The sequence below is a fragment of the Patagioenas fasciata genome, chromosome 5, assembly GCF_037038585.1.
Source record: "Patagioenas fasciata isolate bPatFas1 chromosome 5, bPatFas1.hap1, whole genome shotgun sequence".
In the NCBI taxonomy this organism is placed as follows: Eukaryota; Metazoa; Chordata; class Aves; order Columbiformes; family Columbidae; genus Patagioenas; species Patagioenas fasciata.
In genome coordinates, this window is record NC_092524.1 from 28,007,745 (window position 1) to 28,034,528 (window position 26,784).

The 26,784-nt window shown below is 44.0% G+C and overlaps 4 protein-coding genes across 19 annotated transcripts in view; 2 read left to right on the forward strand and 2 right to left on the reverse strand.

Moving 5' to 3' along the window:
- Nucleotides 1-174: 174 nt before the first annotated feature.
- Nucleotides 175-6,219, reverse strand: NDUFS3 (NADH:ubiquinone oxidoreductase core subunit S3). The gene is made up of 7 exons (XM_065838775.2): nt 6,001-6,219; nt 5,837-5,899; nt 4,633-4,730; nt 4,214-4,363; nt 3,069-3,194; nt 2,668-2,787; nt 175-420 (listed from the first exon to the last, which is right to left on the reverse strand). Exons 1-7 carry the CDS (start codon nt 6,041-6,043, stop codon nt 253-255), a joined length of 768 nt encoding a protein of 255 aa, XP_065694847.1. The 5' UTR covers nt 6,044-6,219; the 3' UTR covers nt 175-252.
- On the forward strand, nt 6,126-15,140 carry KBTBD4 (kelch repeat and BTB domain containing 4). Of its 4 annotated transcripts, XM_065838771.2 has the most exons (5): nt 6,175-6,200; nt 7,561-7,622; nt 8,350-8,970; nt 11,132-11,238; nt 11,826-15,140. In XM_065838771.2, the coding sequence occupies exons 3-5, from the start codon at nt 8,379-8,381 to the stop codon at nt 12,684-12,686; spliced, it is 1,560 nt and encodes a 519-aa protein (XP_065694843.1). In that variant the 5' UTR covers nt 6,175-6,200; nt 7,561-7,622; nt 8,350-8,378; the 3' UTR covers nt 12,687-15,140. The 4 variants fall into 4 exon arrangements, with proteins under 4 accessions (XP_065694842.1, XP_065694845.1, XP_065694843.1 ...); XM_065838770.2 differs by lacking the exon at nt 7,561-7,622 and having other exon boundaries at nt 6,126-6,200; XM_065838773.2 differs by lacking the exon at nt 7,561-7,622 and having other exon boundaries at nt 6,149-6,281.
- Nucleotides 13,649-16,338, reverse strand: PTPMT1 (protein tyrosine phosphatase mitochondrial 1). 2 transcript variants are annotated; one of them, XM_065838777.2, is made up of 4 exons: nt 15,997-16,332; nt 15,841-15,921; nt 15,151-15,342; nt 13,649-13,892 (listed from the first exon to the last, which is right to left on the reverse strand). In XM_065838777.2, exons 1-4 carry the CDS (start codon nt 16,165-16,167, stop codon nt 13,752-13,754), a joined length of 585 nt encoding a protein of 194 aa, XP_065694849.1. In that variant the 5' UTR covers nt 16,168-16,332; the 3' UTR covers nt 13,649-13,751. The 2 variants fall into 2 exon arrangements, with proteins under 2 accessions (XP_065694849.1, XP_065694850.1); XM_065838778.2 differs by lacking the exon at nt 15,841-15,921 and having other exon boundaries at nt 15,997-16,338.
- A 48-nt stretch (nt 16,339-16,386) lies between these two features.
- The window catches only part of CELF1 (CUGBP Elav-like family member 1), a 61,404-nt gene continuing 51,006 nt past the window's right edge, over nt 16,387-26,784 (forward strand). For 9 of the 12 annotated variants that reach the window (XM_065838756.2, XM_065838755.2, XM_071809118.1 and 6 more), the window contains exon 1: nt 16,387-16,562. The gene's annotated coding sequence lies outside the window, so the exon portion shown is untranslated. Of the gene's footprint in view, nt 16,563-24,421; nt 24,472-26,784 lie in introns of those variants that run through there. The other 3 variants (XM_065838758.2, XM_071809123.1, XM_071809124.1) reach the window with 3 other exon arrangements.

The window sequence follows — 26,784 nt, forward strand, 5'->3', positions numbered from 1 at the left end:
CTGTACTCCATTCAATTTGCAAAACAAAAAGACAAAATTCAGTGTCTTACAACTCAAAGCAGCAGATAAGCATCTATTAGTTGGATTACCAGGATTCTAAATTAGCATCCCTCACCCTGTGCTTTTCATCCAGTTCGAAAACAGTATTATTCACATGACCACAACAGGCAAGAATATTGTATCAATTTTTAATATTATAAATACTATGTCAGAACAGAAATGATGGTGCTGTGCATCTGCTCCATTCTGCTGCTACTTTGCATCTTCTTTCTTGGCTCCTGCTTCTATTTTTAGGGGTTCTGGAGCTGCACGATAGGCAGGAAATGCTTCCCAAGGACTATTCAGATCAAACTTGCGAAATTCCTGAGATAGCTCCACAGGCTCTGCCACTACCCGTTTCACTTCATCATCATACCGCACCTAGAACAAAGGACACGGGCCAGTCATTTTCAAACAGTCCCCATAGCATCTCTGCTATTGGCTGCACATGGTAATGACCCAGACCACCCCCTGGCACAGGCAATCCTGCTTCTTATGCCATGGATAGGCCACAGGACTCAGCCACAGCTTCAGTTCTTCTCATTACTAAACAAGAGCCCTCCAGATGCCACCATGAACTCTGGACTCTCCAAGAAAAACCTCTTCTTTGCTGCCACTTACCTCAGGTGTCCTGACTAACCACCCTGAATTGGGAGTGACCAGCCTACAATCCATATGAAGTCCACGTGGAATAACACATTTAGTTTGTCATATGACAATGGAATTTCTCCTGGAATTTCTCGCTGAAATAAGGTGGCCCATCCACCTGGTATAGCTGGGGACTAGTCTCATGAATCTTTGTAATATGGAAGTTTCTTTGGTTTTCATTGTGCTTCTTAGCATTAACACTCAGAACATGGTACAAAAAGACAACCAGGGTGAAATGCAGGTGACTGGCTTCTGATTGGCTTGATTTACCCTCACTGTGCCAGTCCAGATCTCCAAACCACAGCTCAGGGGAACCTGCCTGGTCCTCACTTGCAGGATTTGCTGTTATTTCTGTTTTTCTTAAAACAGAACCTCACTGCCTGCAGAACCTCAGCGTTTTCTCCTGAGACTCAGCTCAGTCTTAGAACTGTAGCAAATATGACTGCTTCTGCAAGGCAGTACTTTGAAAGTAGACAGACACCAGGCACACTCATTTCACTTGTGGTTTGATATAAAGAGGTAAATATTTGATAAATGCCAAGAGTCTGTTCAACTACAGTTTTATAAACTGCGTCTACAAAAACTCAACAAAGTGGAGTTCCAATTGCATTAAGATCAGTGCAGTTCTTTATTCCTTTGGGAATCTCCAGTATTGCAGTGGAAAGTTTAATCTTCCAGAAGACATGCCAAAAGCAGAAGCACTTCCTCTGCCTGACAAATTTCTTTGATACATAGCACATGAAATATGCTGAGTGTCTCTGGCCTTCGGCAGCCTTATTACAGATAATACTTTGCGATGACTTCAAATCTCCACGCAGGAGATCTATACAATTCCTCTGGAATACAGACAAGTGAAAGATCCTTAGCGCCTTTCAGACAAAGGACCGTAAAGCAGTCACGCTTCTGTACCAAAACTCAGATCATAGAATCACAGAATAGTTTGGGTTGGAAGGGACCTTCAAAGGTCACCTAGTCCAAGCCCCTGCAATGAGCAGGGACATCTTCAACTAGATCAGGTTGCTCAGAGCCCTACCCAGACTGGCCTTGGATGTTTCCAGGGATGGGGCATCTACCACCTCTCTGGGCAACCATTCCAGAGTTTTACTACCCTCACTGTAAAAACTTTCATCTTTATTTCTTGTCTCAATCTCCCCTTTTAATTTAAAATCATTACCCCTAGTCCTATGGCAACAAGCCCCACTAAAAAGTCTGTCCCCATCTTTCTTACAAGCTCCTCTTAAGTACTGAAAGGCCACAATAAGGTCTCCCCAATGCCTTCTGTTCTCCAGGCTGAACAACCCCAACTCTCAGCCTGTCCTCATAGCAGAGCTGTTCCAGCCCTCTGATTGTTTTTGTGGCCGCCTCTGGTCCCTCTCCAACAGGTCCATGTCTTTCCTGTACTGAGGGCTCCAGAGCTGGATGCAGTGCTCCAGGTGGGGTCTCACCAGAGCGGAGGGGCAGAATCACCTCCCTCAACCTGCTGGTGGCGCTCCTTTTGATGCAGCCCAAGATACTATTTGCCTTTTGGGCTGCAAGTTCACATTGTTGGCTCATGTCCAATCTTTCATACACCAGTACCCTCAAGTCCTTCTCCACAGGGCTGTTCCCAATCCCTTCACCCCCAGGCTGTATTGATTCCAGGGATTGCCCCAACTCAGGTGCAGGACCTTGCACTTGGCCTTGTTGACCCCCATAAGGTTCGCATGGGCCGACTTCTCGAGCTTGTCCAAGTCCCTCTCAATGGTGTCCTGTCCCTCAGGTGTGTCAACTGCACCACTCAGCTTGGTGTCATCCACAAACTTGCTGAGGGTGCGCTTGATCCCACCACCTATATCACTGATAAAGAAGTTAAACAGTACTGGTCCCCATATGGACCCCAGAGGGACACCACTTGTCACTGGTCTCCATCTGGACACTGAGTCATTAAGACATAAGATATTGGAGAGACTTGATAACTTCTGACATAAGCGTATCTCCTACCTCCACATAACCAGAGAGTGGAAAGTCCTTCCGGAAGGGATGGCCCTCAAACCCGTAGTCTGTGAGGATTCGCCTTAGATCAGGGTGGTTGGCAAAGAAAACACCGTACATGTCCCAAACCTAAATGAAAGGGAGCCAAGTAAGTTGAATTTGATTTTAAAAAAAAACAACTCTTGATATATTATGTCCATAAAATTTCAGTTCCATGCCTGGCTGTGTGCAGTGCCAGTGAAACTGATGCAGGAACCCATTCAAAAGCAATCAAACAATCTTTTATCTCCCATTCTGAAATGGTAGCCAGGGCTGCCATTCTTCTCCTTCAGGGCCCTGGGAATCAGTTTAACCAGGAAAACTCAGTCTCTCTCCAAAAAGACTCTGCTCCCAAGTACACTAGCACTCACCTCTCTTTCATACCAGTTTGCTGCCTTGTGCACAGACACTGCTGAGTCAACAGGCGTCAGCTCATCAGTGTACGTCTTCACACGGATCCGACTGTTGAACCGCAGAGACAGGAGGTTGTACACGATCTGAAGCAGAATAAAAGCTGCATTGGTCATGTAAAACATTTGTGGATCTCTCTGCAGTACAGTACTGACTAAGCAAAGGCACAGGAAGAATATTGAAAATATTCTTTATCAGCAGAATCACATTCAGCACTTAAGAGCTGGGCACGAAAAGACACTATTACAACTGAGGTTCCAAGAGCTTAGCACTTTGATGCTTACAAGTGTAAAAAAACCCAATGTGAGATGCAGAAACCATGACTGATGAAGCAGAACTGAAGTAAAGAGGGATACTAAGTCTTAAAAATGAGAATACTGAAGGGATGGAGTCACTTGACAATATTATTTCAACAGTCTGTCACAAAGAAAATGGCTACCAATTGTTCTCAGAATCCAGTGCGAGAAAGCCAAGAAGAATTTTTCTGCAGCTGAAAAGCTATACAGTGAGATTTTCAAAAGCATCCGCAGGGACCAAATCTCAAATATCCACTGGAAGTCAGTGGAAGTTCAGTGTCCCAGATCTTCTGAGAGCTTTCTGAAAATCTGTGTCATCTCCTATTTGGTCCTGACTTTCAGGGAATGTTTTTAAAACAACTAAATAGTTTTTTTGTTTTGTTTTTAAAAATGGGAAAATTATTAAGAAAGTTGATGGGATTTAAAGAAAAACATGATCAGTTGTGTCAACAGTAGCTGATGGGCATAAGTGTAAGAAGGAAAAGCACCAGTTCACATCAGGCCAGAAAGTAGTCTCGAGACACCTTTGTAAAACCCAAAACAAATAAACAACCCCCCGCAAAAAAACAAAACAAAACAAAACAAAGACTTTCAGCAGAGTGTAAAAGAAAAGCCAGGATAGGAACACATGCAGTATTAGTTCTGCTAGTGCTTCCATGATCAACTGATTAAAAACCTCAGTATTTCAGAGTAGATTTTCTTTTCACTGTCAGAAAGCAAAACAGAAAAAAAAAAAAAGCTGCAACAGCATCCACAGCCATCAGCACTTGTGAAACTCTCCAAGTCCTGCACCTACGAGTAGTTCTTACCTCAAAGCGGTACTGCCGAGATGGGACATCAACAGCAGTCAAGTCAGCCAAGGATTTGAACTGGGCATTAGTGTGATCTCGTAGGAAGGTCAGAACTGGAATGATCCCATCTGGGTGGATCAAAAGTTCCAGCTCATTGAAACAGGTCACCTGATGGAAATAGCAGAAAGAGCACGAGTACAAACACCAACAGGACTGAATATTACACTGAATCCAGCAGGACACCTAAACAAAGAGCATATATCGTCCAGCAGACACATAATGACATGAGATGAAAGGGCTTAATAACAGCAGTGACTTTCATGTATTTCTGACAATATTTCTTATTCAGCACAACTTCTGAAACCTTCTAATGAACAAGTAGTGTGTTCACTGCATCCTGTCCCTCCCACAAGAACAATTTCTTGAACACCACCTACCTGTACTTGCTGGATATACTTGGGCAGAATCTCAGCCACATATTCCCCAAAGGCACACAGCTGCTTCTGTTCTACTTCATTTTTTGGTCTGACAGTAGCTAAAGAGAAAAATAAAGTTCCTAAGATTATGGCAGGGAATACAGAAAGCTACAGAAAGAAGGGTAGTAAATCCCATCCCTGACTTAAATATCCCTTTAACAAGTCTAGATGACTCTCAGTAGCTCTGGTAGAAGCCAAGCAGCTTCAGGTTCAGGTGATCTGCAAAGTTTATGGTAAATGCGATGCTAAACGTAACTTATATGTAAAATAGAACACATAGGATGCTGTAACAGAGACTAGAGAACATACATGTGGTACACAACACAGAACTAGAGACTTTGATAAGGAAAGAAGTTTGTGACAGTGTTTGACAGTATTTTTTTCGTGCATTGTATCAGCATAGAATCATAGAATCATTTCAGTTGGAAAAGACCCTCAGGATCATTGAGTCCAAGCATAAAAACTATAACTTTTTGACAAGGATGGGATTCAAACCCACACATGCACAGTACAATGGATTAGAAGTCCACTGCCTTAACCACTTGGCTACTTTGTCACAAAGGGGAACAGCCCAACAAGATGACGGAGAAGCAAATAACAAGAGAGAGGCAGAGATGAGAGAACAATCTGAACACAGATGCTGCTTTTGACATTTAGCCCACACCTAAAAGGATCCTTTTTTCTAGACAAAATAATCCTGGTTTTGTTTCATGTGCCAGCATCTAAGCAACTCCCTCATAATCAAAACATCCTAGGATCTTATGTTGCCTTTTTGTTTGTTTGTTATGATTACTAACACTCCTCAAGATCCAGGGCAATGAGGGGCTATGGAGCTGCTGCCCGGGCACAATATTGCACAGAACATCAGGCAGGTCCCTGGGGAAGGATGCAGATGTGACCACAGTGCAAGTACCGTTATCAAGAGAACCGCTTTTCTGGATAAAATGCAGGTTTATGTGCGACAGGCGTCAACCATTTTCTGATGCACCCACCACGTTTCTACGGCACAGAACCTCCCCAAGGGCCCCAAGGCCGGGCCGGGACCGGACAGGGACACAAGGGCTCGCCCCGGTCTCTGACGCTGCCCCCTCCCCCAAACCAAACCAACGCTCCAGCCCTGAGACCCCGCCGGGCGCCCACCCCGCTGCCGGCCCCGCTCACTTACGGCGAGTCTCCCCCCCGGAGCTCCCAGCCAGCCGGGCCTGCGCCGCCGCCGGGCCTGCGCCAGCTGCGGAGAGAAACGGACATGTCATATGTCCTAAGTCCCAACCACCGCCAGCCGCCCGGCCCAGCCCCGCTGCTGCCGCCCCCTCGGCTCGGGGCGCTCACCTCGCAGCGCGGCCCGCACCAGCCCCCGCGTCGCCGCCAACATCCCCGCCGCGACACGGACGGGCAAGGGCACGGACCGGAAGCGGAAAGTGGCGCCGCCGTCGCGCTTCCCCCGGGGGGCGGAAACGCGCGCGGCTTCCCGAGGACGCTTCCGGGTGGGTGTCCGGAAGCGGCAGGTGCCCGGCGGAGCGTGGCGCAGGGTGAGGGGCGCGGAGCCGCTGCTGGGGCACCCCGGGGCGGCGGGAGGCTCCGGGGTGGCGGCATGAAGGGAGGTGCCGCAGGTGGGTGCCGTGCTGCGGCGGGGCGGAGCCCGGGGACGGGGCTGGAGGAGCCACTGCTGCCCCGGGGCGGGCTGGGAGCTCGGGGGGCGGCGAGAGGCCGCGGGGATGTGCCGGGACCGGGCAGGAGCAGCCCAGGCGCGGGGGCAGCGAGTTCTGCGGAGACGCGGCCGCTGTCAGGTACGAGCGGAGGCAGCGCGGCGCGAACTGGCAGTTTTCACCGCGTTAGTGCGGGCCTGATGGCGGCCTGTAGCTTTCCTTCGCTTCCCCCCCGAGTGTAAAGTCGCTCAGCTGTGTGCGTGGGATCCCAGGCACTGTCACGGCACCCGCATGTCAGGAGCAAGTGAGGCGTGGCGTGTGCCAGGTGCTGGCTACCGCCTCGCTATCTAAAGCCCAGCATATGGGGCCATTGCTTTGGTAATTAAAACAATGTGTGAAATATAAAATTTGGCTTCATGGGACACTTCAGTCTTCTTGCCCTTTTCTTTCTTTATAGTGGCAATGCCGTGGATGAAAGGAGAACTTTGTGTTTACAAGAAGGATGTGTGGTTTACAGCAATCTTTAGCTGCTGTTACAACTTCTTTCATGACTTGGCACCAGTCCTCTGGAAATTGTGCAGGACAGTGGGGGCAGCCGGTTCTGCTGTGCCAGGAGGGCAGAGTAGTTGATCCATCCATGTCTTGGTGTTCACTTCAGCATTCTGGGCTGCATCTTCTGTGCACCTTGACTGTAAGGATCAAGAGCTTTCACTGAAGTGGGAGCCAGTTTGCAGGATAGGCTTGTGCTTGGTAAAGCTGGAAAAACAGTACTGATGTGTTCTGTGCTGATTACAGTCCCTCAGTCTCTTACAGACTAATGTATATGTAGTTTTCAGACAGACCAGAACTATTGTAAAATCACAGTAAAGGTATAATTAAGGCAGGCCATCATCAGGAATGGGATGGACTTGCCCAGCCCATTAGGGATGTAGACACTACTTCACGTGACAGAACTTGAGCAAAGAACTTAGGAGCCCTCTTGTATCAAGCAGAGCTATTGTAAGAAAATGCATGTTTGAGAAAATAAAGCAGGGAAGAGTAACTATGAATCTACTGGAGAAAAATCCTGTCGTTGGAAAACATTGTACTGGAAATAATGTTTGGTATTAACTGAAGAAATTGTGATAACAGTTACCATGGCTGATAGATGAGGTGTAAAAATAAATTTAAGTGAATTCAGGTGGGCATCTGTTTACTACTAGTGCTGTCAAGGACCATGTTAAAAAAGGCCTCTTTTCTGCAGCACTCCTTCTCTGGTTCAGAAGCTTTCTGACCCTCTAACTGCTTGGAGCTCTGCAATTTCTGGTAACTACTAATAGGTGTTATCTTTTAAACTGGATTCTCTTTGCTACTTGGGAAACAGTGGCTAACAACATCTAATAGGTTATTTTGCATGTTGAATGTGTCTGGTGCATTAACAAACTGAGCATAACCATCAGTTATCTCATTTGTTTAACTTGAAGGACTGGTGGTTATATTTGGCAGACTTCTCATGCATCTTTTTGGAAAAAATCAACTTCACCTTACTTGATACCGCTGCACAGATTCATCATGTTGGTTTTGGATGGTGATTAACTTCTCCTGATGATATGAACTGCTGTCTGTGCTCTTTGTTAGTATGATACTGTAATCCTTTTTCCATCTAGCCCAGCTATGGTGCTGCCACATTTTTTTGGCTTTGCAAGTTTCCTAGGGCGGTTGCTGGACTTTCCACTTGAATAACTGTTTCTGCATTTCTTTGTGTCGGTGAAATGAGCGGTGAAAAGATTTGCACGTCTCCCAGTTCTGCTGGGATGTGATGCTCACTGTACTGGAAGTTTGGTATATATTATAATTTTAATTATGCCAACTTCTCATTTGTTGTTTGAGATTCTGAAGCTCAAGCAGAAGTTTCTGGCTGTGCTATTTTATATTCAGTCTAAAATATGCTGGCCCCTTACCAAGATGTTTGATGTTTTTCCCTGTGCCCCAAAGTACAGCATAATCTTGGTAGTGGAGAGAGAAAGCCATATAATTATTGTGATTTTTACAGATTGCTGGAGATCTGATCCGTGCAGCACCATGGACGCATCAGAAGAGACTGGGGGCTCCTCTGCAGAAGAAAACTACTTTGTGAACTACACCTTCACCGACCGCTCCCACTCAGGCCGCGTGGCCCAGGGTATTATGAAATTATGCTTGGAGGATGAGCTCTTTGCTGATGTTACAATATCAGTGGAAGGCAAAGAATTCCAGCTGCACCGTTTGGTCCTTTCAGCTCAGAGCTGCTTTTTCCGTTCTATGTTCACTTCCAACCTAAAGGAGGCCCACAACCGGGTGATTGAGCTGCAGGACGTTAGCGAGAGTGTCTTTCAGCTCCTTGTGGACTATATTTACCATGGGACCGTAAAGCTGAGGGCAGAGGAGTTGCAGGAAACGTATGAAGTGGCAGACATGTACCAGCTGACTGCCCTTTTTGAAGAGTGCTCCCGTTTTCTGGCCCGTACGGTGCAGGTTCGGAACTGTCTGCAGGTCATGTGGTTGGCAGATCAACACAGTGACATGGAGCTCTACACAGCTGCCAAACACTGTGCAAAGTCACATTTGTCTCAGCTGCAAGACACAGAGGAGTTCCTACACCTGCCTGTCCGCCTGCTGACAGACATCCTGACAGGTAAGGAGTTCCAGAGACCAGCCAGGATGTGGATCCAGAAAGAGACTTTCAGAGAGTTTATCAGGGGTTGAACAAAATAGGTGGAAAGATGCAAGCTTTCATGATCACTGTCTATTCAGAGGCTTAGCTAAGCAAAGCAAAACATTCTAGATAACTTAATCAGAAAAAAACTTTGAATTTTTACCAGACATGCAACATCTAAGCTATAGAAAAGGGACAGAGTATGTTGGTAACTCCCAGCAGTTCCTGAGTCAACAGGTCAGAAGTATTACAGATTTTTTTATAAACGTAATTTTAACTTTCAGTAACTTGTTGTATTTTGTTTGCATTAAAAGTAAAACGAATAAGCTTTACCATAAATGAATGCCCTATGAAACTTTTTCTTTTGTTCTTTATAATTTAATATAGTAATGCAACAGCTGAACATTTTTAAGAATGCTTGAGCAAAAGCCTTATTTTTAAACTGTGTCAGTGTTATCAACAATTGTATATAATTGTTAGGATTATTTAGGCTAGGCACTCAGCTGACTGAAATAGAGGCATTGTTACACCTTAGGTAATAATTGCCCTTCTTGTGAGGGTAATAGACTTCCACTGTAATGGATGCAATGACTCAGGGTTCTGAAGGATGTCAACACTTCAACAACTTAGTCCAACTGCCACTGATCCTTAAAGATTCTCCTCTGCCCTAGTTAGTACAGGCAGTACTTGAAAACCTCTCCATGATGCTGCAGTCGCAACTCCATTTTTGTCCATTTATGTACATTATTTTTTGGCCCTTGCTAGAGGGAGCAAGGATGGAGAAGCAGCTCATACATTCAGATGTACTGGACTTGGGACCAGAGAGTACCACTTTCTTGCTTTAATTAAATAACTTTGTAAATGAGTAAATAACTATACTTTATGTGTTGTGCATTTTAAATGCTGTTAAAATAAAACTACCATGACTGGCTTCTTAGGAATACTGGCAAATCTGTCTCTAAGACTTAAAATAGCCTTTAAAGTTGATGCTATGCATACAAGAGTCTTTACAGATATTGCATTGTATTACCTCTTTTTCATCTAGAGAAATTTGCAGTCAAAAACCTATTGAGAGTATGTACTGATAGCTCAAAAAAAAACTCTATGATAAAATTAGAGTAATTTTGATAATTATCTAGCTAAAGTTTTTAATTTGTGACTTCATTTTAAAAAATCCTTAAATAATGAAATAAAGCTATAAACGTCAATCCTAGGGATTCCATGTAGTGACCATAGTTTTAGGACTATGATCTTTAGTGTTTGTGTTCTTAAAGTAAATTACTTGCTTAATTTTTTTTTCCATGCTTCATGTATTTCCATATATAGAATCACATTACTCAGTATTTATGCCCAAACCTAGCTCATAAAATGGATTAGAATCTGAAATATACTCCTACTGCTGGCAGGGAAAACCTTTTTCTTTTGCAATTCCTGCATCTTTGTTTAGTTAATGGAGATTTAAATAGAGGAAGCTATTAGTGTCAAGGATTAAAATTAATTTCATGAAATAGTAATTTATTAAGCTTACCTTTTGTTGCACTCTAGGGCCCATTTCAAAATCAAAGTGTTTCCATTTAACCACTACATGTGTGGATAGCTTATGGAAATGAAATCTCTTTTACTAATAAACAGAGTTGAAATACTTGTTCTACACTTTTTCTCCTCGCTTCCATTGAGAACAGTGTTGGAATTTGTCTGATCCCTTCAGCGTAATTAAATTCAGGGTTTTTTGTGAGAGCAAACTACAAAATCAGAGGGCCTTCACCAGGAAGTCTCTCAATGAATACAGGCATAATTGCTGGCTTTCTAACAAGAAGTAAATATCCAAAATCTTCTAGGTAATGTACTGATGACAATGATGCAATCAATAGTTTGTGGCAGAACCAAAACTTCTAATCATCCAAAGTGCTTAAGATGTGGCAGCTCTGTCTTCTGTTTATCCAAACTAATTTAATGTAGATTCCTGGCTGGCAGTGCTCATGCCTGACAAAATCTATAAATCTCTATGTCTTTTTTTCCTCTCTAGAAAGTAAGGTTTGTGGTGGGAGTGGGGGGGAGGGGAGTCACAGGAAAAGGATGTTCTTGAGTACACACATCTTTGTCTAGGTATCATAAATGCCTTTCTGTCCCCAAACCATAGATGGTGTTCCATGTTCTCAGAATCCAACGGTTGCTATAGAAACCTGGATCAACTTCAACAAGGAGGAGCGAGCAGGCTTTTCAGAGACACTGCGATCAAGTCTGAAGGTATAAAAAGACCTTCTGTTCTGGGGTTGGTGTAGCACTTGCTGGTTTTGCACTTCCCAAGACAGGGTATTGTGCTCAGAGGTGTGACTTGAAAGTCACAAATTACAAATATCATGGAAATTCACTGTGCTTGTGTGAGGAATACTTTTATTGTCATAAATAGCAACCCCACTGACAGCTTTTCTAATTTAACCTGAAGCTGCTTTCAGTAGTGATTTGAGCAATGCCACGAATAACTTTTTTCACCAGGTGCTCAGTTACCAGAGAGACCATTCAGAAATCTGAGTTTGGCATTCCCCTTATTAAAAGTCTACTCCATCAGTGATGTCACCAGCCCTTACCTAAACCACAGTCACTGGGGTTCCAGTGAAGTCTGTTGCTATACTGCTATGTCAGATATGACTGGTATCTTGAAAAGGCTTTGAGGCTCCAAATCCTGAATGCTGTAGGGTGGCAGGACTTGGGAAGCAGGTCACACACTTTTGGCTCACAGGTGGGTCCTAAAATGCTGAATAATTTGGTCTTAGGCATCACCAGTGTTTGTGTAAACAGGCCTAATTCTGCTGACATGCTCTCTTTTCTCTCAGGTGATTGGAGAAAATGTTCACATCTACCTGATTGGAAAGGAGTCATCACGTACACATTCGCTTGCTGTCTCTCTGCATTGTGCTGATGATGACTCCATAAGTGTGAGTGGCCAGAACAGCCTGTGTCACCAGATCACCGCAGCCTGCAAGCATGGTAGCGACCTATATGTCGTTGGTGGCTCCATTCCACGACGCATGTGGAAATGCAACAACGCGACTATAGACTGGGAATGGTGTGCCCCTCTGCCCCGTGACCGGCTCCAACACACCCTTGTCTCTGTGCCAAGCAAGGATGCAATATATTCACTGGGGGGCAAAACTCTACAGGACACTCTCTCTAATGCCGTCATATATTACAGAGTACGAGACAATGTCTGGACAGAGACCAGCCAGTTGGAAGTGGCAGTCTCTGGAGCTGCAGGTGTAAACCTTAATGGTGTCATTTACCTGCTGGGTGGGGAGGAAAATGACTTGGACTTCTTCACCAAGCCCTCTCGGCTAATTCAGTGCTATGATACCAACACAGAGAAATGCCACGTGAAGCCATACGTACTGCCTTTCGCAGGGCGCATGCATGCTGCTGTACACAAGGATGTGGTGTTCATTGTAGCCGAGGGGGATTCACTGTTATGCTATAACCCCCTTCTGGATAGCTTCACCCGGCTGTGCCTGCCAGATGCCTGGAGCTCAGTACCGTCCCCCTGGAAAATTGCTAGCTGCAACGGCAGTATCTATGTATTTCGTGATCGCTATAAAAAGGGTGATGCGAATACTTTTAAACTTAACCCAGCCACCTCTGTTGTAACAGTCACAAGTGGCATCAAAGTGCTGCTCACTAACCTGCAGTTTGTCTTGGCCTAAGCGGGAAAAGAAGGCCCAGTGATAGAAAAGGCAGCACCGGTGTTCTGCTGTGCAGCTCAGAGTCCTCCACCACCCTCAGCACCAGGCCCAATTACTGCGAGCTCACAACATCCAGTAAAGACGCCATCCTCTATACCTGTGCAGAGGAAGTACAGACTAGCTGGCTGTGGGCCTATTTTATATAGCACTATTAAAGTTGAACTGCAGCATCTTAGATTTCAGATGGACTAAATGCTATTACTTTGATCCCTTGATCATAAGCTGCTTGCATTGGAGGCCCAAACTGCAGCAAATGTTTTTTTTAGCCTGGAACCAATCCACCAATAACAAATCCTATAATGTATGAACAATGTCCTCTTTGGCTTACATTGCTAGTTTTAACTTCATAGAACACTGTGAGTTGCTGCCATGTCAGTCACAGAGTTAGATGTGCACTGTGTCCTCCAGGGATGTCCCCATTTAAACATTCCTGTGTTCCTATTGCAGAAGGAGGGACTGGCAGAAATATTTACAGCAAACGGATTCCAGAGCTGACCCCAGGACCTTTAGTAAGTTGCATTATTCAGCATTTCTCCTAGAGAAGTCGTAACAGACTGGGAACTTGCATACTGCTCTGTCATCACCTACCATAAAGGGAGATTGTTTTTATGGGCATTGGCTTCCTTTACTGTACAGGGAATCCCCACCTGTAATCATAAGGTAGTGTTGGTGAAAGATGGAATTAAGACCACTTCCTCCTACCCCTCTCTGTTGGCACTGTCACCTTTTGGGTAAGAATCTGAATAAAGTCTCTGCTGAGACAAAGTTTTCTTTTCCTTTGCTGCAAATACTATAGAACTTCCCATGGATTGCAGTCTGGCTTAGCACTGATTGTGTGAGAGAGAAGAACTATGGGGCTCCAAGAGAACTAAGATATTAGCTATAAGGCAAGAAAGCTTTAAAGAAACAGCCCTTTACTGTAATTTATGTAAAAAGTTATTTATTTATGGTCAAAAAGTACAACAGTTATGCCTTCATTAAAACGTAAGGCTTTTTTAAAGCAGCCAACACAGATTTTTATAGTTCTTACTGACACTCTGCAGTTGTCCCAGTTATTATGTTCCTGTGAAATGTCTCCAGGACCTGGACTTGTTTGTGCCGAATGAGGATGTGGGGACGGATCTTGGCAATAGCGTCTATTGCTTCCTGAGGGCTCCAGTGATGCAGCTGAAAATGCAGAAACCCTGTGAGTTAAAATCCATTCCATCCCTGCACCAGTTAATGAAGACTTCCTGGAGGCTATAGACAACGTTAGAGTTGTTAGAAAACTTGCAGCTTTACCCCTTCGTGTTCCTCTCAGAGGGGCGTGAATGTCAATACAAGTTAATTAAATGAGTCCCTCAGTTAAAGAAGGATGGCAGCTGCCTCAGACCTCCATTTTGTGTCTTACTCATGCTTCCAGTGTGTTGTGAATAGTTTCCTGTCCTAGTCACACCTCACACTAGACCAGAGCAAAAGGGCAGCTTGCTTGTTTTGTTTTGTTTTTCTTTTAACTTGACTAGTACTCCCATTGCACTTCAGCACTAAGGGAAAACTTTCCAGGGAGTACTTCATGACTCCAACATAACAAGCCACAGGTAGGATTTTGCTCTTAGTGCTGGTTTACCCAGTTGGGTCTGTAGAGGAACTCAGAAAACCAAAGTCACTTCTCTTGATCCTAAATTGTATGTATTGAAAATCTTAGAATGGCTCACTGTTTCAGTTAACCAAGGAGAAAATCTGAACAACAAAAATGGATGTTTGTCTGCTCGGTGACCTACCCTCACAAGTGACGTGTTATTCCCATCTCAATCTGTTCCTCCATGGAGAGAATTCAGAATGGCAGAGTAGTTCAAAACCTTTTGAGAACTTAACAATATTAATGGCCCAGAAAACTGAGCAGCTTCCTGAAGTCTGACTGATCTGCTAGAACCAGCAACAGATATTATCAGACCATGTGTTTCAAAGCTTTGTTGCAACAACAGTTTCCCATAAGATCAGAACATCTTTGCCAGTGCTTGTGCTAATAACTGAGCTGGCAGAGGCAGACTACAGATGAATGAAAACACTACTTACGATGGCAGCCTGTTGCAGCTTCATCACTCTCATTGCCAGGAAGCATTGTCTTGACAGTATCACAAGCACAGATTAACAATGTGTGCAAAGATAAACTAGATTATTAAAGCTTAGACCACAGTTCAGCAAACATTGTTTCACTTGTTCATTACTTTGCATTTGCCAAGTTCTACAAAACAGCAATGTAAATTTGGGGCCTGGCTATCTACCTCTCTTGAAATGGGTCTCCCATCCAAACTCTGTAAAATCATGGAATATTAATGCACCTGTACATGCTCAGGCCTCTTGAGCAAAAGGAAATTGTAACGGTTGGCTGTACTTGCCCAGACTGTATGAAAATAAACCCCATTTAGTACAGAACCCTTCTTACTTGAATTAAATATGCTGCCACCATGGTGGCACTGCGGGAGCGTCCTGCCTTGCAGTGCACATATACACTGTTCCCACATGCTCGGTGTTTCAGTATGAATTCAACACCCTCATGGAGGTTTTCCAGGGTTGGGACTCCAGTAAGATCCACGGTGCTGAGACGCAGTTGTTCCACACCCATGGCCTCCCATTCCTGAAATGTGCATAACAGATTCCATCATTTAACTTTTTTGGATTTGTTTTTTGTTTGTTTGGTTGGTTTGGTTTTTTGTTTTTGTTTTTCCCAGAAAGAAAACTCAGAACTGTCGCGGCAGTTGGGAAATTCAGTGAGGCTGTAATCAGACTTTGAATGTAAATCCTTTAGATCAAATGTATGAAAACTTCAGCATTAGTTAAAGGAGAAGTGGAAAGATGTGGTTCAGTGAAAGGAAAGGAGGGGAGCTGGGATGTCCTGAAACAAAAGGCATTCTTCTATTGGCATACACGGATTTAACACTCCTCGTCACCATCTGCCACTGGGGCTGTAACACTTTACTCGTGTCCTCACGTTTTACTGCTTTGTCGCGTAGTTTTAAGGGATACGAAGAAGCCGCGTCTTTGTTGTCAGATCCCAGCAGCAGGCGGCCAAAGCCTCCCGCGAGCCGGGACAAGCGGCCCTTCCCGCGGGCACTGGCCAGCCCGCCGGGCTCACCTGTGCGGAGCAGCAGAGAAACCGGGTCTCGTACTCCTCGTTCAGGGTCACCACGGCGCGAACGTTCTCCTCGGCCACCAGCTGCGGGCACAGGCACCGTCAGGCACCGGCTGCCCGCCCGGCCCGGCCCGGCCCGCCCCGCCGTGCCCGCCTTACCCTACGGCTGCGGCCCCGCAGCGGCAGCGCCCCCAGCAGCACGGTGCCGTCAATGCGGTGGAACCAGGACCGACGGGATCCGGGCAGCTTCGCCCGCACCGCCGTGTAGAGCAGCGTCGGGTAGAAAAGCAGCCGCGCCGCGCCGGCGCCCAGCGCCGCCGCCACCCCCATCGCGGGCCGGCCGAGCGGCGGGGGAGTGCCGCGGACGAGCGCACCGAACGTGAGCAGATGGGGGAGCCTGCGGGGCAGCTCGTGGCGGGAGCGGGGACGCCGGACGGACCCACCACCGCCAGGACGGCCGGAGCGGGGCAGTGTCGGGCGGTGCGCGCAGGGGCCGCGGCCGCACTCCCGCCCTCCCCGGCCGGCCCCTCCACCTCGGGCCCGCCTTGGTCTCTCCCGGAAGCGCCGCCATCTTGCGGAGCCGGCCTGAGGCGGCGCAGGGAGCCGAGCGGGGCGCGGGTGGATCCCCGGGGGCAGGTGAGGGCGGCGGCCGCCAGGAGGAGCTCGGGCCGGGCAGAGACGGTCGCGGATCCGAGCCCGCGGAGAGCGCGATCCGCCTCACGCAGGTAACGGCTCTTCTCTTTCTCCTCTCGCTTCCCGGGGCTCCCGCCGTAAGACCACTCGTGCCGGGCCGCGGCGGCAGCCTCTGCGGCGGGCGCTTCTCTCGCTCCCGCCCGCTTCTCCGCGGCGCGGAGGGGCAGGGGCCCGCGGGGCGACCGTTCCGCCGCCGCCCTGTATGCGCCACGCTGGGGGCGGCGGCCGCCCCTCCGGGGCCCGGAACTGGAGGCCGCCGGTTGTCGTATCTGATCGAGTGCTGACAGCGCCTCGAGCGGCGCTGGGCCGCGAGGCGGCGGCGGGGGGCGCTGCAGGTGCGAGCGCGGCCCGTGGTGGCGTCGCCATTTGGGGGCAGGGGGGCTGCGGCCGGCCCGGGGCGGCCCTTGCGACGGAGGAGCGGCGGCCCTAGGCTGTGGCCGCAGTCAGCCTCCCGGGACGGGCTGGTCTGCTGAATCGCCGTGGAGTGGCCCGGGGGCTTATCCTGTGGACCTGGGGTGCGGCTGCGTGTCGCCAGGGGCACGGTAGGGGTCTGTCGTGTGGACTAGTGAAACGTGTGCTGGTATGGGAGGAGGTAGAGGCAAGTCGAGTGTACAAGAAGCACAGGCAGGGGAATTGGAGTTCAACACGGTGTGGGGATGTGCAGTCTCAAGTGTAAGAAGGCATGATGGATACTACTGGAATGAAGTAGGAATAGAAATACAAAAACTAGGACAGACTGAATATAAAATGAATGATAAATACACGAAAAAGCAATAAAGGTTGGTAACAGCATGAGACTTTTATAAGATTGTTTACGAGTAGGAAGTTGAGAGGCAGCATTATAATGAAGTGTGGAAGCTTCACTCCTTTAAATTCTTGAGGAATAGTGACACAGATGTTTTCACCTTTAAGGCATAGGAATTCTCTTCTGCCAGAAGTTGTTGAGGAGGGTTTTTCAAATGTTGCAGCGTTTTTGTATACAGTGTGTGAGTGTGATCATTGGGTGTGTTTCTCTGGGAGGTCATTTGATTTAGATAAATATTTGGTGGGGATTTACATCTTGAAGCATGCTTTGCTTCTGGTTTACAGGAGCTTAGACTTTCTGAGTACCTTGCACTTTTTTTTTTTTTTTGGTGCATCTGTTCTTCTAGTCTTATTCTTTGTACTACTGATAACAGTAATTGCTAAATTATCTCCTGCCTTTTGCATTCTTTCTATAGACTAACTCATCGGATAGAAAATATATACACTGCACTGACTTGGCATTGCACATCCATAATAAACCCATCACATTTTTTTCTTCCCCTCAGCTATATTCTTGGGAGCTCTGCATAATGTGAGATATTGAGCTTCCTAGAGTTGTGTCTGGATCCAAGCCTTTAAGAGGCAGTTTTGTTGGAAATACTACTGCTGTGGCAGGTGTTTAAAAATACTACCTACATCTTTACACTGAGATAGGAAATGCCAAGGTGGGTGCAGCTTGTATCCTGCAATTTAATATGTTCAGTTGCATTCCTGCTGATGGAAGAGTCCTCGGGGCAGAAGCACGATTTTTGTCTGCTCAGAGACACGGATGCAGATGTATATACCAGTAAAATCCCTAAATAGGGATTTTAAAATATGACAATATAAAAGGTTTGCGGGGGGGCGGGAGGGGCGGGGTTAAGTGCTTACTGTTCTCTTTCAGCCTGTGCTCACTTTCAAATTATTGCTGATATTTATTCTGAGAAAGTCTATGCTGTTTTGTGGAGTGGGTTCAACCTTTCTGACTGATCGTTCTTGGATGACTGTGTTTTTCCTTTCCTTGTCAAAGTTTCTAATGTTACATTAGAGAAAAAATCAGTCTCAGATCCTACCTCCGTAGTTATGTGCTTGCCATTATGTAGCTGCTTGTTTTTTATATATGAAACAAAGTAATAGGTGGAGGCTTGGGAAACTGTGTTTACATGCAAAAAAAAAGCAGGAGCACAGAACCTGTAGAAAAGTAGACATTTGAAAAGTGACTGTCCTGAAATAATGACCACTAAAACACAAAGTTTTTTGCGTTAGTTAGTTTTGGTTTGAAAGTATATGGTTTATCTATCTTTCACAGTGGCAGATATGGTAAAGAACCCCACAGTAGTACTGTGTGCTTATTAATGTATCCACCTTTCTGCTAGTCCTTCAAAACTAGATGCATTTGTAAGACTATTGTTACATGGTTTGGGGAAGGTGTCTTTAACTTCTATTTCTTCTGTTATGAGTAGGGATTCTGAAGACATGCTGCATGGAGCTACTCCTCTAAAGGGAAAAGCAAGAAAGGTGACTGTATCACAGATATGCAATAATTGTATATCTCATCAATAATAAATCCATAATTTGCAAGGTTCTTTGCAAGTAACTTTTACATCAATTGAAGAATCATTAGATGAAAGAAATTATGGTGCTCTGACATAAGATAAATATTTATGATGTTGTGTAACTTTCTTTTGAAATTACTGCAAACAATGTTATGCTGAACTAGTCGAATTTCATAAAAGATAGATGTTTGTGTGGGTCTTAAATATTTGGACTCTCATTGAGTTAAGTAAAATACTGTTCTTAACTGAACTTAGTAAGAAACTTTATTATGAGCAGGTTGTTCCTTAACTATTTTTTGCAGCTTTTTCTGAGATGTGATTACTGATTATCAGTTACTATGTTTCTTCATTTTGTGTCTCTGCCTTCTGGGTCTTCTGCTGCAAATCTATTCAGAGGGCCTGCTCTTATGTTTTATTTAGTGCTTTCTTTGGGCTAGGTGGGAAGTGATACAAATTGTCCTTGTTTTGAGATTTCCTGATTTATTGGTCTCCAGCTCTGGTATCCAAGAAGAGCCCACTCTTCTGGATGTTAAAATAGAGATTGTTTTTCAGCAGTATGTCCAGGAGACAGTCCAGTTTTCCAAGTCATAATGTGAGTTTTGCTACTGAAACAGCAGCAATGGTCAAACAGGCTCAGATTTATATTTCTGAATTCTTATTTGTCAGTCTTGCCATGAATGTCTTAAATGTTGTATTTCAATCTAGGCATGTTCACTATTGTTTCTCGTCCTTTAGTTTACCATTCGCCAAGACAATGTGCAGAGTTATTCACTGCCTTGGCAACGGCCTTCAGGCAAGAAGGGCATCATTTTTATCCATTGATCAGATATTTGGCAGGGGAGAAAAACAGTATAAATCAAAGCAGAGTAAAATACTTCAGGGTTTATTAGATTGGGAGTTGTAAATTGAGAAGAGTTATCTAGGCCCTCTAATGAGTATTTCTTTTAAAGTATTACAACACAGTATCTTGAGTTGTGATCCTGTTGCAAGATTTCTTGAAGCAAGAGAGGTTAGCTTGATCAGAAAAGAGTGCCCAGTAGTTTTATTGCCCTTCCTCCTGTCATTAGAGATGCTTGTGTTATTAAAAAAAAAAAAAAAAAAAAAAAAGCAAGATACCACTTTTCTGCTGTTATTGTCTACACCTATTTTAGATTGTCCTGCCAAGACACCATATTTGAGGCATAACAGAGAAAGCTTTGGCATTCACATTTTAAAGAGGAGATTTCCCAAACATCAGCTGAACATCATCTTGTTTGCACCTGATGCAAGATTCAAGTGTGTAAAGCCAAAATATACATTAGGTTAAAACAGGAAATTTGGATAGAGCAAGGGAGAAAACATAAACGGCTTTAAAGCTCCCATGCAAATCAGTCTGCGGATGCTTTGCTGTAGGGATTAATAGCTCATGAATCTGAACTGTGTTTGACAGAGCAGGCTTGTTTGACAGCAGTATAGTAGAGCACGGTTGTGTTCCCAGGTAAAGGAAGTATTCAGCCATCTTAGCCCCGTACTTTGTAAAATAAAAGGCATTGTTGCTAACTGAATTCAGGATGAACAGTGAGCAACTAGGTAGCTGAATAGAAGTCTTCAGTAGTTTTCAACTCTTAGTGAAGAGTTTTAGTTTAAGGGACCTGGGGGTCCTGGTGGACATCAGGATGACCATGAGCCAGCACTGTGCCTTTGTGGCCAAGAAGGCCAATAGCATCCTGGGGTGTATTAGAAGGGGGGTGGTTAGTAGGTTGAGAGAGGTTCTCCTTCCCCTCTACTCTGCCCTGGTGAGACACACCTGGAATATTGTGTCCAGTTCTGGGCCCCTCAGTTCAAGAAGGACGGGGAACTGCTGGAGAGAGTCCAGTGCGGGGCAATGGAGATGATGAAGGGAGTGAAGCATCTCCCTTATGAGGAAAGGCTGAGGGAGCTGGATCTCTTTAGCTTGGAGAAGATTGAGGGGAGACCTCATTAATTGTTTGTAAATATGTAAAGGGTGAGTGTCATGAGGATGGAGCTAGGCTCTTCTCAGTGACAACCAATGATAGGACAAGGGGCAATGGGTTCAAACTGCAACACAGGAGGTTCCGTTTAAATTTGAGAAGAAACTTCTTCACGATGAGGGTGACAGAGCACTGGAACAGGCTGCCCAGGGATGTTGTGGAGTCGTCTTCTCTGGAGACATTCAAAACCTGCCTGGATGCCTTCCTGTGTAACCTCATCTAGGTGTTCCTGCTCTGGCAGGGAGATTGGACTAGATGATCTTTCAAGGTCCCTTCCAGTCCCTAATAATCTGTGATTCTGTGATACACTTTGTGGCATAGGTATGTGTATGTGAAAGCTTTTTGCCAGAAGTGGAATCATCATCTGTAAGCTGTCTTCTCTGTACCATGTATCCACGTTATCTCTCTGTCTTCAGTATTCTCAGTATATCGTGGTCTGGGGTTTTTTTTTGTTTGTTTTTAGGAAAGATGTGTTGGTTTACTGGCTGCTCTATTAGAAGCAGAGCACTAGTGGCAAACTCACCAGCTGCAAGTTCTGGTAGTGAGTCTGAACTGATTTAAGAGTAGATTTAGAACTGATTTAATGGCTTGACTTGCAGTGATGAACTTCCAGGTAGACAAAGATTATATAAACTGGGCTTAAAATCGTATCTCTCAGGGATTTTCACATTGAACTTGGAATAACTGGTTTAGATATTGCTGAAATTCATGCAAATGAACAGGCACATCCAGTTCCTTGGCCTTTTCAGCTGCACACCTCTTAAATGAGCATGTGGATAAGAGGATGAGTCTTTTGCGGAGTATTCAGTGTCATGCTGGTGTGATATTCTAGCAGGCTTTCCTTTGCAAACAAATGTTTTGGGGGTTTTTTATGTTTGTATGTTATGTGTTCTCTTAGAACCAAATTCCCTTTGAGTTTTTGGGTGAAGTTCTGTGATGTCTTACAATGTTTTTACTTGAAATTACTTTGAGCTTTTCAGGACCTTGTCTTTTTTTCAATTCGTTACCTTTTACTTGTCTCTGCAGGCTGTTTTATACTGCACCTTTCACAAAAAATAATGTAGTTCTTATCCACTAGATTTCAGTATTTCACATGTCAAAGTAAAACTATTGTTCTTCAAATGTATTATCATTTAAAATTCAGGTGTTCACTGAATCCATGAGTATTCTGTGCTATTTTTGCCTTGAACTATGCAGTTCAAAAGATATTCCAACATGTGTATGCTGTCCACAAATCCTTCAGTATTTGTTGGAAAGGGATCATTTGTATCTTTTTTTTCCAAGGCAGAGGAGATGATTACTTGTGAAGTCTTTAAATCAAAGGAAGTACTTAGCAGGCAACATCCAAGTCCACATACAAAAATGATAGCATTTTCTTTAATTTACTGTATGTAGAGATTTGCAGGATGGATACTATGCATCTTAATATCAGCAAAATTTTACAAAATAGAGTTTTGGTAAATGATTCTTCAGAAGACAGTGAAGAGAGAATGTATTTTGAATATCATGTCTAGTTGTTGCATTTCCTGCAACACAGTGTAAAGGTAGTTCTTCTCTCATTTATAGTATGAAATTGCTAAGCAGAGCACTGTCTCAAAATCTTTTTGCCAATTCATCTGTGCCTCCTTGTTATTTCCCTTCCAAAAATTCCTGTTGTCCTTTTAAACTTCCAAATTAAAAAACATACACCTTGATGACTGGTCAACTTCTCGGTTTTTTGTCTTGCCTGTCATTGTGTTATGACTGTACAGCATGTCACAGAATTCACAAGTGAAGCAGTGTCCTTGCGCAGTTGTAAGTGATACTGGAATTTACCATTGAAAATTATTGATATGCAAAATCTTTGGAGGGATAAAAGGTGTTGTATATTCTCTAAAGCATAGTTTTGACTGCTCAGAAACCTGTGATCATATGCTTGGTGACTTAGAAAAAGTAAGAATATTTTGATATTTATGGAGTAAGGCCACCCATATTACATTTTGGATTGTACATTCAGTGCCAGAATTTGATCACTATCAAAGACTAGCAGTAGGTGGTACTGTCTGTATTTCACAGTGTGACACTAATTCTCTGCTGCAGAATTTGCTTTAGAATTTCTTTGGATTTTAAGGTATTTTTCACTTCATTCAAGACTAAGTTTAATAGTCATTTCATGACTGCTTTCAGGGGAGTGGTATTAGGATACATATTCTTGATCATTTTTGTGAGGAAGATAATTCGGGATATTCTTAGGCATAGAGCTAATTCTGGGTAAACCAATATCTTCCAGAATTTTCAGGGAACCTAAACCATTATATCAGTCACAAGAAATTTGAGATATATTGAGATTGTTGGTTTGAACACTAGTACTTTTATATGTACTTGCAAGTCGTATTAACAGAACTATGCGACTAGTGCACCTCTTCTAATTCTGAACTGGTTACTGCTTTCCTGGTATAGCTGAAAGTTGCAACTTACCCTTATTTTTGTGACAGAACATTTCTGGTAACTTCTGTAAGATAGGTATGTATCATCACATAAATGTGGGATACACTAAGTATAAGAAATAGGCAGCAGCATAGGATAATAAATCTGTCTTATGATAGATTTATATATAAATGAAACTGTTTTCAAGTTTGCAGACTGTCATACTTGTGTGCTAAAAAATCAGGAACCATACCACTTTTTTTTTGCTTTGAATACCTAGGGATTCAGGTTTTCAGTTACACTGATTTTACTCTCTTTCCATGCCAGTACATGAGAAGAGGGGAAGGGAGGAGGAGATGCTGCATGGATGTGTATTTCTTCTGTTTTTAAGAAGAATGCATAGAAAAAAGTTCATTTGTGTTTGGTGTTAAAGGACTGCTGGGAAAGCAGACATATGGCAGGTCACCATAGTAGTTTGTATCAACCAATGGGAAAGGTCACACTTGCTGATTTAGGGAAATATTTAAAAACGGAGAGAGGTTTAAAAATAGTGTTATAATTTAATTTGGGGTGTGGAGGGAAGGTTGAACCAAGAGTTTAGTGTGTGGATGTGTGTGTCCAGAAGCAACAAGTATGACCTGGCCAGTTCAGTAGTTCTTGAAATGCTGGTGGATGTGGGCATTCCCTGAAAGGTGGATTTTTTGTCTTGTGTCTGAGTTGCTGCCCAGATTCTGTTAGATGAATTGTGGTGGTCATTTCTGCATTATTAAGGTGGGCTCAATCAAAATGGACTTGGAACTCATTTCAAAACAGTAACTCCTTTAAGCTTGTTCACTTTAATTCTTTTCTTCCTCTGCACGGTGTGTCAGTGAGTGAGGGTGTGTGTGTGTGTAAAGGAACTTGTCTTAGCAATGGTCTCTTTCAAGAGACCATGTATGGGTAAAGAAGTTCGGCTGGTTCAGCTCCCTGCTCCTCCCTCTTGGGTAGCTGAGCAGAATCTCTTCTGCTGAAACGGTTGTTCCACTTTCTGCTTTCTATATTTGTACAGCAGCAGCATGCGAGCTCACTAGGCGGTGTGGCTGGCCCTCTGTGCATTCGGCATTTGCTGAGCAGAATTGAGAGCCAGGGCTTACACTCTCTGTTGTTCCATCCATCTGTGTGTCTGTCTCTGCGTCTCTGGGGAGGACTGGCATTCCAAGTGAAAGGTGATCTGTTTGTGGATGTTTTCTTTTTCTGTAAAATGGAGTTCATCCAAGTTGGGAATCAAGGGAGCAGGAGTGGAGAAGGAAAAGCAGTTATCTCGCAGGGACAGTATATAGTGGGCAGCAGCAGCATCAGAAAGATGCAGTTTTAACCTGCGAAAGAGCTGCTGTCTTCTGGGATGAGGATTTTAATGTCCTTGCCTGCTTTGGGGAGTGATTAGCCAGGGCCTATATCTTTCCATAAAAAGTCGATTGTCACTGTCTGCTGTGAAGATTAATGAAAGCTAGATCCTGTCCTGGGAGAACTGAGTACTGTCTTTACTTGTTATGGGCAACAGGGATTAATGAGGAGCTAGACCCTGGCCAGCCTTGTTTGGAATAAGCAGTTGGTGATGAGGGATGGGGTTGTAGGAAATACCTTGTTAGGAAGAGCTGGAAACTTGTAATGGGGACTTCCCTGGCTGTGTGTTTGCACAGATTTTTTTTAAGGCCCTGCACGCATTGGGATGACTATTCACAATTGCTTTTCTTTAGTAGTAGATCAGGCAAACAAATAGTGCAGAAAGTCTGGCTTCTGAGGCTGTAGTGAACTGTTATGATTTTCTTTGAATATCAGAAAGATGCTTAAAGTAGTCACAGCAACTGGATCCACCATTAACATTGACAATAATTTTTTTGAGAGAGAAGGAAATAGGTTATAGGGTATTTTTTTCTGTCTTTTAGGGGATGTTGTCTACTTACAAATTTTGCTGCCTTTTTAATATCTATGCAAATAGGGTCCAGACCTTTGATTTCTTGAATTTGAGCAAGGGAAACTGTTTTCCTTGTGAAACAGAAGGTAGCATGTTGCTACAATCATTCTTGAGGACAATGTTCCATAAACTCAGTATGAATTATTTTTCTTTCCTACCACTGCAATGTCTTCAATGTATTTCTTCCAGAGAAGACTATGTGTATCTTGAATTTGGAATAAGTGAATTGTGGAGGCAAATTGGGGGATCTCAGCTGCCTGGCAATTTCTGTGTCACACTGTGTCTGCAGTCAGGGAACTGTGATTGATGTGGGACAGAAGGTCATCTCATTCTTGAACTACTTGAACTCAGCTTTGTTGTCTAACTGTTTTCTAATCATTCTTTGTTTAATGAGCACACACTGCAGTAGTTGTTCCATCTTCATGTGGAAAACCTATGGAATTAATTGTAAATAGGCAGCTTCTGAGACATTAATTTTGTTGTCTGAAGTGCCCTGATACATTTCCCAGTTCTCACATCCTCTTAAAGCCCGCTGCCTGCCTTTCTTCCTTCCCAGTTTTCCACTTCCTGATTCCCCAGTTGAAATCCTTTCATTTATACTAGCCAGAGCAAACTGGCAAAAACATAATCAAAATTGTTTCTGAGTTTACAATGCCAATTAAAATCAAAGCTTGGTATCACTTAATGCCAGTGACCAGGGTTGTACAATTCCACTACTTTGAAGTGTTTTCTGGTCTCATACTTAAATTTTGCTTGTAGTCTTATAGCAGGAATATGGTTAGGCAGTTTCAAAGGCCTCTTGAAAGTGAACTATTGCATGTTTAAAAAATCTTGTTTGTCTGTTCTGTGAAAGATGTAATGATGAATCAGTAGAACACTGAGGAAATATTTGTTCACCAAGTGCATTGAGCAGGTGAAAGATAAAGCCAAGTTATAGAATGGTACGAGGAGCTTTAAGTCTTTTATTTTATAAAAATCTTCTTAAAAGCAATATGTAAGAGGTAAGGTTGTTCAGACCTAAGCTGTCAGTTTTGTTTCTCGGAAGGCAGATGCTTTGAGCTATGTAGGTAGTAAATTTGTCTTGCCCTATTGCCCACTAGTGCAAAAAGAGTAACTTAGTGTTCTGCCTCTTTCCAGGAGTTTAAGTTATTCATGCAGCAAAATATAATGTTTTAGATGCATAAGGACAGGAAGTCATATTTACCATATATACTTTAAGGGAGAACACCTAGTAATTCATTCTGGATTGACTGCATTAGTATCCTGTTAGGAGAAAAGCTTTCATCGAGGTTGGAGACAAGTGAGAAATTAACTTTTGTCTGACATCCTTTGAAGGTCCTGAAATTCCACAGGAAAGTGTATTTTCAAAAAATTTTCTTCTTTGTTGCTTTTATTCTTTAAGAAAACAATTCCTCTTCTTTTTTAAAGTCATAGTTGTGCAGTTGAATAATACAGTTAGGTTAAGGATGGATATGTGGGAAGATTACAGGAATTTGAAATCGAGTCCAGTTGTTCATCTGAAGTTAGTTAAACTTACAACTGCTTTTGAAAACCAATTACAGGT

Bases quoted from the DNA above. Each gene is read 5' to 3' on its own strand.
- NDUFS3 (XM_065838775.2), bottom strand. From the start codon at position 6,043: ATGTTGGCGGCGACGCGGGGGCTGGTGCGGGCCGCGCTGCGAG. The intron at 3,195-4,213 runs GTAAGAACTACT...ATTCTGCTTCAG, and splicing joins CTCGGCAGTACCGCTTTGAG to ATCGTGTACAACCTCCTGTC. The intron at 2,788-3,068 runs GTGAGTGCTAGT...CCTTTCATTTAG, and splicing joins CAAACTGGTATGAAAGAGAG to GTTTGGGACATGTACGGTGT.
- PTPMT1 (XM_065838777.2), bottom strand. From the start codon at position 16,167: ATGGGGGTGGCGGCGGCGCTGGGCGCCGGCGCGGCGCGGCTGCTTTTC. The intron at 15,922-15,996 runs GTAAGGCGGGCA...CTGTGCCCGCAG, and splicing joins TGCGGGGCCGCAGCCGTAGG to CTGGTGGCCGAGGAGAACGT. The intron at 15,343-15,840 runs GTGAGCCCGGCG...TGCACATTTCAG, and splicing joins TTCTCTGCTGCTCCGCACAG to GAATGGGAGGCCATGGGTGT.
- KBTBD4 (XM_065838773.2), top strand. The intron at 8,971-11,131 runs GTAAGGAGTTCC...CCCAAACCATAG, and splicing joins GCTGACAGACATCCTGACAG to ATGGTGTTCCATGTTCTCAG. The intron at 11,239-11,825 runs GTATAAAAAGAC...CTTTTCTCTCAG, and splicing joins CACTGCGATCAAGTCTGAAG to GTGATTGGAGAAAATGTTCA.